We start from the raw sequence: 9,455 nt of genomic DNA, 5'->3' as shown, positions 1-9,455 counted from the left end.
CAGGTACATCGCTAATTCGCAGCAGTTTTATTTACTTCAATTTGGAATGTTGTTGTGGTGGTCACTTTTCCCCCCAAGACTCAAAACACAAGAAAGCACCTGTATTTTGTGACTGTAATGTTTTTAACAACAGTGTAATAGCCATGGCTCACAGAAGTCTTGCTACCATGCATACATAACGATATAACTTGCTCTGGAGAAGAGCCAAAGCTCTACCATCAAATGGCACAATAGAGTCCAAATCCTACATAATTAACATGAGGTTACACCAATGATCACTTCTGCCTAGTTTGTCTTCTAAAAAACTGATTTCCTCCACTCTTAGGCCGTTTCCATGCGGTAAAAGCGGCCACGCGATGGCGATGCAAATTGCGAAGCATCCCAAAGCGTTCACGCAGACAGTGAATGGCGGGAGTCGCCTTCGCGGCAGAGTAATGTGACGGTTAACGCGGAAGCGGCTGCGGTGATGATCGTCGTCGTCGTCGTCGGTGAATTGACAATACATAGCATTTTTTCAGTGCAATCCTAAGCATAGTTGCATCCTTCAAAGGTCATTAATTTCAGTGGTCTTTGGAGGGTAACTCTGCTTAAGATTGCATTATTAAACAAATCAAAATGCTCCACATGCATTATCTGGTTACTACAGTAAGATTATTACGTTCCATGCTCTATGTGTGGGTCATAGACTGATAGAGAGACTTTTGTGCCCATTATCACTGAATCAACTTAAACAGTAGCCAAATTCAAACCAGAGACATGTTAATCCATAGGTTTAAATCTTGACTCTCAGCCACTATGCCTCAATCAGTTGTCCTGTTCTGCATTAATTATAAATAATCCAATGATTATCTCTATCATTTAAAATAAAAGCACAACAATCAAGCTACCCAAATTCTAAAGAAATAGATTGTCTTCATAAATTCTGATATCAAATTTAAAATGATATCAAATTTGAGCCTCTGTTATAAAGCCACATAAGCTGTTTTCAGTCTTTAGATTTTCCCACAGAAGTGGGGAGAAAACACTAAATCAGCTTCAGTACACAAATCAGGTTTCTGATACACATGTTGCAGTTAAAAATACAGACACTGCTCCTTTCAGACAAAATGGTGACAACACATATTGGAAGGATCATGTAGAGCACATTCAAAGACTGTGCACCATTTTTTCTTTGTATTTGTTGAGTTTAAAAGACTCGGACATTTTCAAAAAATATTTAAAAAAGAGCCAAACCTACATACTGGTATGGGATTTTTTCATGGCTTTTATCTGCCCCCCGCCCCCGCGCATTTTCCCCCCAGATCTATTAAACCCAATCCTGAAAAATGCCAAGCCTCCAAAGTCCACATGGCTCTTGAAAGTGGCGGGCAGTGCAGAGCTTAATATTGGTAGTGTTATGCTCTATACCACCTGCTGTCCCCAAACCTTCTGTGGACTTTATAGGAGGTACAGAGCTGAATACTGGGTCTGGCCAGGATGAACCCAACATTCAGCTCTCTGCTGCCTACTGCCTCCTAGTCCATGTGGACTATGATAGGTCAGCAGGTAAGTGAAAGGGAGAAAGAGGGAGGAGAGGGGCTCCTCCATATAGTTTTGCAGAGATACAAGTTTTCCACAGTGGGGTTGTCTAAACATCATGCTAAAATCTTTTTTCAGTGGCCACATCTGAAAGATTCCTTGAAAAGATACCTAGCATTTCATTTTTTAATAACAAGACACAACTTTATTTGCATGCATCTTTTTGTCTCTTACATCTGAGTGTGTGGTTGTTGCTACACAACAGCTGATATGAGGCTATGTGGGTGGTGTCTTCGGGAAAATCTGAATTCAGTCCTCAAGCCCACAATTTTCCATGCAGTTGAGTCCTGAAATCCAATTTCAACCCCCAAAGCTGATTTTCATAGCAGTTTCAATTCAATGGTAACCAATAGAGAAGAATTGTATTCTATCTGCATTAAAAATACTTCACAGTATTTAGTTATTATGCCTTTCCTCTGGGTGAGAAAATACAAGCAATTACAAATGCAGTGACTACTTTCTTTATGGAAGACACATTTCTGTTCTCCAGTTTTTCAGAGGAGCACATAATCTAAATATTGAGCTGTAGAATCTCAAGATATTCTTCAGTACAAGATCTCCGATTAAAATATTGCAAGAAGGGGATGTAAGAAGGTATCGTTGATATATATTTTTCTATTACTACAGTTGGTTTCTGCTTAGGGACACAGCAAGATCATGGGATCTTTTACACTGCAGAAAGTAGTCGATACTGTGGGCGCCTCTGCCCAACTCTCTGTCTGAGCCTTCGGAGTGACAAACTAATTGGCTGCTTTCCAAATTTCTCCATGATCTCTTTGATTCGTGCCAGGTTGGTTTTGCTGATGGTGAAGTCACACCTGGTAGCTCCCATTTCATAGCCGACAGCACAGTTTTTGGTGGAGGCAGTATACCCCTCTGCTTTTGCAGTGACCATGTATTCTCCTGGGTTTAGAAGGCGCCAATAATCCCCATCAGTTCCTGTTAAAGAATCAAAGAAGAATTATAACATTTTTTTCTAAATTCCATCATGATAATAACACAGGACAGTCCTTTTCTTGCACACTAATTAATTTTTCAGAAAGTGAGAATTCTTTCCCAGACTGAGTTACAAGCCTGGAGATTATTACTCTACCCCTACCATGTGCAATGAGATCACATGTTCTAGACATCTGCTTTTTGGTATAGGCTTTATGAAATGTAGTTGTGTTATATCTTCTCTGACTGGTAGAAACTTCCAAGTAGTATTTAAAAGTCACTGTCTTTTTGAGAAAAGAAGACTGGAAAAGTATAATGTCTTTTTGCGGTCATACCAATTAGCAAATATGAACAAGGATTTCATAATACACATGTAGCATGAGACTCCCCTCAAATCAGTCTCCAAACTACAAAAAACTGCTTCTCCCCAACTCTTCTGGCAAAACTAATTTGAGCCCATAAGTACATGCTTGTAAATAAATGGTGACCTTTTCATTCCTGCAAAACCAAAGTGTCAGCCTAATCTATAAACTTATTTAACTGGAGCATTTGGATTCAAGGCCATTGATTGCAATGAGACTCAACCAGATGAAATCTAAATATTCCAATTTTTCTGTGTATTTGACTTCAAATTAGTTCAAACCTATTGAGACCAGTTTACTATGTGTTACAGTTACACACAGAGATTGTGGGGACTGAAACTATTATTTCCCAGGTAAAACAGGCCAGCTTAAACTCAGTTCCTTTGCTTCTTTTGGTTCATGGCCTTTTGGTTAAGAATAGATCAAGTATAATGATTTCATTACTGTGAAAATTGTTTTACGGGCCACCATGTCTTAGATAGACAAAGACTGCTTGACAAATGGTGAACAAAATCAATTTGAAGGGGTTTGTACTAGTTATATGTTTATTTAGATATTTATATCCCACTTTTCTCCCCAAAGAAGACCCAAGGCATCTTACAACATCATTTGCAGGTCCTAAGAGGTTCAGGAGAAATGCAGAGACATTTAAAAAAATAATCTCTTCGTTTTATTCTCACAACAATTCTGTAAGGCTGGTTAGGCTGCGAAAAAGTGACTGACATAAGCTGAGCTGTGACAAAGGGGAGATTTGAACCTGGGTCTCTAGATCTTAGTCTAACATGCTAACCACTATACCAGACTGATGTTCATCACCACTGTATTCAAGAAGGAAAATATGTAGGAAAATAAAGGTACAGACATGTAAATGAATAGTTCCTTTGTTCAAAATATCCAAAAATATTGCAAGTCTTTTGCTTTCTGCAATCCTTGCAGTAGTTAGGCTATCCAAATGTACATGGTATGTTTTGAATTATTATCTATTTTTCTAATCTGAGGGTTTTTTTCTCCTGTGAAACTATATTATATAGTTTACCTGGGAAAGCCTGCTGAGAGCACTTGTCAACGGTTCCTAGGATATAACACTATATAAAAACATAAACACAGCATCTCCCACAGGAAAAGTCATTTTCACACTTATGCAAAATGACACTGTTACTATTATTTGCTCTGCCCATGGGTAACGTACAATGTCATGTACTGCCATAACAAAAGACTGCATTTTGAGAACTGTGGGGCTGTTTGTGCTAAACTTGACTCACATATGGTATGCTGTGTTTGTGAGGATTAGAAAGGCGACTCAAAGGATAGGTAAGCAATATACTATAATTATGTGTAGCCTCAGTTAAACACACAAGCCCAACTGTAGTCAGAAAATATATGATGCATCTCATAGTGACCAATCAAAGGCAATTACTGAAATGTCAAGGAGATTTTCCTCTGCAATGAAACCGAATCATCTGCCCAGTTATAGGCTCTGCATATCCCTCATGTTTGAACCATTGAGAAGATTAAGCAATATTCTAATACAGATTTAACATCAAAACAAACTTGCTTTTAAAAAAAGGAGCAGCAAACCTCTATATTAACATTCTCCAAATATTTGAAAGAGGTTCAGGACACCAAGAATTCACTTGGTGAATGGTAATAGTGAGACTTTATGGGCCATAACAAAATTGAGTTAAAAAATATAATCAAGAACTCTTGACTTTAAAAAAATCCATAACTAGATATTATTGCATGAAGTAACCTAGGCAGTCAACATCAGTAGTCTCAAAATAATTTGATGGATGGAACCGACATTTCTCAATACTAGAAGTGGATTTGACCAGATTCCAGTTGGCTACAATATTAAGAATAGATCACAGGTTACTGATCAGTCAAATTATTCAACAAATTGGTCAAACATATTAGGTGTGTCTGTCCTGAAATTCCAGAAATATATATGGGAATTTCTGTTAAGCTTCATTACAGTGGTTCAGTCCCCTTCCCCTCAAATTGGTTCCCCACAATGAAAATAATGGCCTAAAATTCAGGAACCTACTCCAAAATGTAGACTTGAACCTTGAATCAATACTGTCCTACCAGAAAAATAGATCTAAACAGTAAAGGTGTTTTTCCCAAATCCCAGATATTGACTTATAATGACTTTTTTTCCTCACAGAACATTTTAAAAACATGTTCTGTTCACAGACTTCTGTTCTACTAGACTTCTGTTTGTCATGCTCAGCTTTGGGGCCATATGTATGCCAGGGAATGCATAAAGATATTCTGATGCACGGTGTTTCTTGTTGAGGTGACTAATTTACCCAGTTATTAAATGGCCCATTAATAAAGTTGTATCCTTTTAAACTTAATTTCAACTGTTGCAGTTATCCTTTCCCCCTTTCTTTGTAAGACAGAACTGTACAGTTACCTGTACGGATGTCATGGTTAACACCTTCTACAGAAATAATGGCATTTGGAATTCCTTTTCCATGTAAATCCTTCACTATGCCTTTAATACCACGATGTACCTGTTGGTAAAATCAAATTCACAAATTTATAAATAATAAAGATGAAAAAAATCTGCACTTTCCAGTCATGTCCAAACAAAAGATACTATAAACGCAATAACAGTTGAGTGAACCCAGTGGCTGCTCTAAGGAGATTTCCCCCAGATCCAGTGGATCTTACTCCAATATGTTTAAATGTCTACATTTCCCAAATGTTATTATTTACTTCTGGGTAAAATGGGAGTGCCTGTTCATAAAATGGGGGTGCCTCTTGCTCTTTAAGATCCGTGAACAAGGCCCTGATCCTAACGCCTGCAAGATGAAGAATTGGCTACAAGCAAGAAGAGAGGTTTCGTATTGGTCACACAACCCCCATGTGGATAAGGGGTTGCAAATATCTCTCATGAGTAATGAATTCATAGTAAGTGCAAGTCATAAACTCACAATAAATAACTCTCTGCCCTCTGCACGCTGCCGATCACTATTACTCACTGGATAGTTTAGTGAAGTCCTTAAATTGGTCCTGTTGGGGTTGGCACTGGCAGAGTATTAAAAAGACAGTCAAACTTGATTGTGTACAGGAAATAACAAGAGATGACAATGGTAATAATAGTGTGTTGGAGGAAGGGAGGGGTAGGCTGTTGAATGGCAGAAAGAAGTAAAAAGTTTGGGGTTTTTTTGCTGATTACAAATGTACTTTGAGCAGTGGTGTCTAAAGTTAGGTACTGGAAACTGCCTTCATATCACTGCCTAATGTTCATTTAATTGTATATGTAAATTAGTAGATACCTTCCCTGTATTACTTTTATACATTTATTTTATTATATTTATATCCCCCTCTTCCCCAAGATGCCTGCAAATCTAACATGAATGAAAGTGTCTTGGAGAATGAACATTTGATACCCAAATAACTTCTACAGTTTAGTCATATGTCTTTTTTCCAGAAAGGGATACATATGGTATTTTTCCCTAGGGATGTTTCAGAAATTTGGTTCATTCCAACTTCACATTTTAGGGTTGTAAATTATTTTGTCTTGTTTTCTAAAATGGAACAATAGTATTATTGATCACTTTTAAGCAGCTTCATTTCCTGTAGTTTGCATCCATTTCTCTTACACCTGTATGTAACTGATATATATATATGCATGCAGTAGTAAAAGGTTGCAAACAAGCAATCCTGACATGAGCACTTGGGTAATGGCCAGTTGTGTAAATGCTACCTTTTTAACAACAGGCATGAGCACAAAATGAATCCTGACAAAATTATGCATGTGACCTTCCAAGGCTGCTGTACTGCAGGGTTTTATCAATAAACATGTGTGCTGATAATTCTGAGGAAATATGCATATGAATGGAAGAAACCAAAATCTGTGGTAAGTTTCTCATGTTCCAATTTCAAAATTAATTTTAGACATTCTCATATTTAAACATGAATTATGGAGAGAAATGCAGTACAGAAGGAATGATAATGGAAAGAAATGGGGAATATCTATTCATGTCTACCATTCCTATATTATATTTCTTTCCATTGGAAGACATGGGAGTATCTACCCACATCTTCTGAAAACAATGAGAAATGCTCACAGCATCCTTGATCCTGCCCCACTGCAATGATTTATTGTGGCTGTTTTTTAAATATGTTCTATTAAATGTTTACCCTTCCTGTCTTCTGTGACTGGGGCTTGACCTAGATTTTCTTCTCCAGTTTGACTTATTAGGAGTGCTAAAGGGCGTATAATAATATAATCACAAGGCATCTTGAATATATGTATGTAAACAGAATCCGTTATATTTCTCTATGAATAATGAAAGCTTTGAAATACCGCTGCTAACATAATATCAACCTCAGAGGCATGAAAAGCTATTAAATCCACTTGTGTATTCTTAGAACTGCCTTGGTTATCCAGATCTGTGGGGTCCAGATAAAACCAAAGCAAAAATTAAATAACTACTTCATTTTTTATCATCAATGACACCCTTTGAGATGTTCACATGCATTTCACTTTCAGCAATGGAAATAACCTGATTTAAAAATTATCTGCCATTATTTCCAAAGGTTAAGCTCTCCTTCCTCTGTGTCAAAACACACACACACACACACACAAATCCTATTGACACCATCAAAATAGAGATAATGATTTGAAACTTCTCCAGGAAATCATGCACAGTTCAAATGCACCAAATAGAAGCTTGAGCAGCTATCTGAGATCTCAAGGACTGTGTGGAGAATGGGCAAATTCTAGAAAAGAAATGGAGTTCAAATAAATTCTGTTTGTATCAGTTTGCTTAATGCTGCGTAGTATTATATAGAGAAAGTGTACAGACATCCAGTGACAAACAAGCTTTCTGCCTTCCTCTCACCTTTGGAGAGGAGGGCCATGGTAAGGGGTGGAGCTCTTTCCATGGCTATTTATTCCCCTCTGCCCTGGTAACTCCCCCTTTTCCAGAATGGACTAACTGTCTCCTGTACCCAGTCTCTCACCCCCACACAAGCAGATTTACACATCCAAGAGGGGGTAGTAATGATACATCAATCACCATTTTTAAGGAAAGCCCATAAAGGATCTCTATTTGTGTAGGAAATACTATCATACACAGACTCCCCTGCCATTATGAACTGTCCCTGTGTGGAAGGAAGCAGCTTAGGAAACATACTCCAGCCACCAATGATCAAAACAGATTGTTTTCATAGAACTCAGCATTAGCAGAAAACATTTTCTGAAGATGTTCACTAGCCAATATAGACTGCTGAATGTTCCATGTTTTCTATTTGATCTGGATGCCTTGCTAAACTTCTATTTAATCTGGATGCCTTGCTAACCTTCTTTATTCCTGATCCACAATTTAAAAAGTTTAGGTCAAGTTGGCTCTCAATTCTCTGTTGATTCCCAGTCCTGACTAAACCACTAGTTACTTTGTCAAGACTTGATTTTCTAAGACAATCTCATTTGGCCAGGATTTGAAAACAATTAAGTGCTGGTAATGAAACACTGACCGTTTCCACATCAGCCAATTAAATTGGGATAACACTGGTAAAAAACCCAGGTTGGGGGGAACTTCACACGGATCCCAATCCTAACATGGATCTGCTCCCCATTTCCAGGTTTTTCGAGAATCGTGATATGTGCTTTTTTTTTTTGTTTAACGTGCCTTGCAGCCGCAGCCAAGTGAACAGCCACGGCTGTGAGGCACGTTTAAACAAGAGAATCGCAAAAATCGCAATAATAAAAAAACCCTTCCCCAGCTCTCATCTGCGGAGCCACGCAGGGGAAACAGGCTGTATCATGGCTGGGGGGGAGGTCGGTCTGCCTCCCTGTGAAGTGCAACAAAAAAGCAGGCATAGAAGAACAAAAATATGTGCCTTGGCACGGGACAGCCAGCTGTGCGAACGGTCTGGGGCAGGTTCATGTAACTCGCTTTCCCCTGCTTTTATTGGCCAACACGGAAAGGGCCATAAAGGGCCCCAATTAAATAAAGGGAAGGAAATACATAAATTCAAATAGGAAAAGTGTTCTATTTCATACCTGCTCCATGAAAACAATAAGGGATTCTCGGTTGTTTTCCCACTCTTCTGGTAGCTCACTTTCATGAGGATATTTATCACAGCCAACATATATAGATAATTCAAAACAATTTGTATGTAGATAGCTAAAGTCATTTATACCTGTCAATGCAATAAAAAGATGAATAAAAATGAATGCAATAAAACCAACTATTTTTATTGAACTTAGGAATTCAACATGATTATTTTTAATAATCAAATTGTTCTAATACCCTGTTTAAAATGAATGCAATGAAAAAACTTTTTTAGGAAAATGCAGATATTTTATAAAGACAACAATAATTTAATTAGAAAGAATCCATACAACATTGTGTCAGTACATTGTTAATAATAACAACAACAAGCCTTTATTGGCATTTAAGGGTAAAAAAGAAACAAGGCCCACAGCATACAAAAACAACAAATATATATGGTATATAAAAGGGAAGTATTACATTAGAGCCCTAAAATATGGCTATGAAGCTTGATGCAGAAGTTTTTTTCCCTTTAATTTTTGAAAACTTCTTTTAATTTCTCCCCCTT

General features: G+C 37.7%; 1 protein-coding gene across 2 annotated transcripts in view; it reads right to left on the bottom strand.

Moving 5' to 3' along the window:
* Positions 1-497: 497 nt before the first annotated feature.
* CPXM2 (carboxypeptidase X, M14 family member 2) overlaps positions 498-9,455 on the bottom strand; it is a 105,149-nt gene continuing 96,191 nt past the window's right edge. For both annotated transcript variants that reach the window (XM_048506155.1, XM_048506156.1), the window contains 3 exons: positions 8,896-9,035; positions 5,293-5,392; positions 498-2,517 (listed from right to left, as the gene is read on the bottom strand). In XM_048506155.1, coding sequence (XP_048362112.1) covers positions 2,246-2,517; positions 5,293-5,392; positions 8,896-9,035 — 512 coding nt within the window. In that variant the 3' untranslated portion in view covers positions 498-2,245. The remainder of the gene's footprint in view (positions 2,518-5,292; positions 5,393-8,895; positions 9,036-9,455) is intronic.

The sequence above is a fragment of the Sphaerodactylus townsendi genome, linkage group LG08 (assembly GCF_021028975.2).
Source record: "Sphaerodactylus townsendi isolate TG3544 linkage group LG08, MPM_Stown_v2.3, whole genome shotgun sequence".
Lineage (NCBI taxonomy): Eukaryota > Metazoa > Chordata > Lepidosauria > Squamata > Sphaerodactylidae > Sphaerodactylus > Sphaerodactylus townsendi.
The sequence above is the reverse complement of the archived record's forward strand: the minus strand, read 5'-3'. Positions and strand labels throughout refer to the sequence as shown.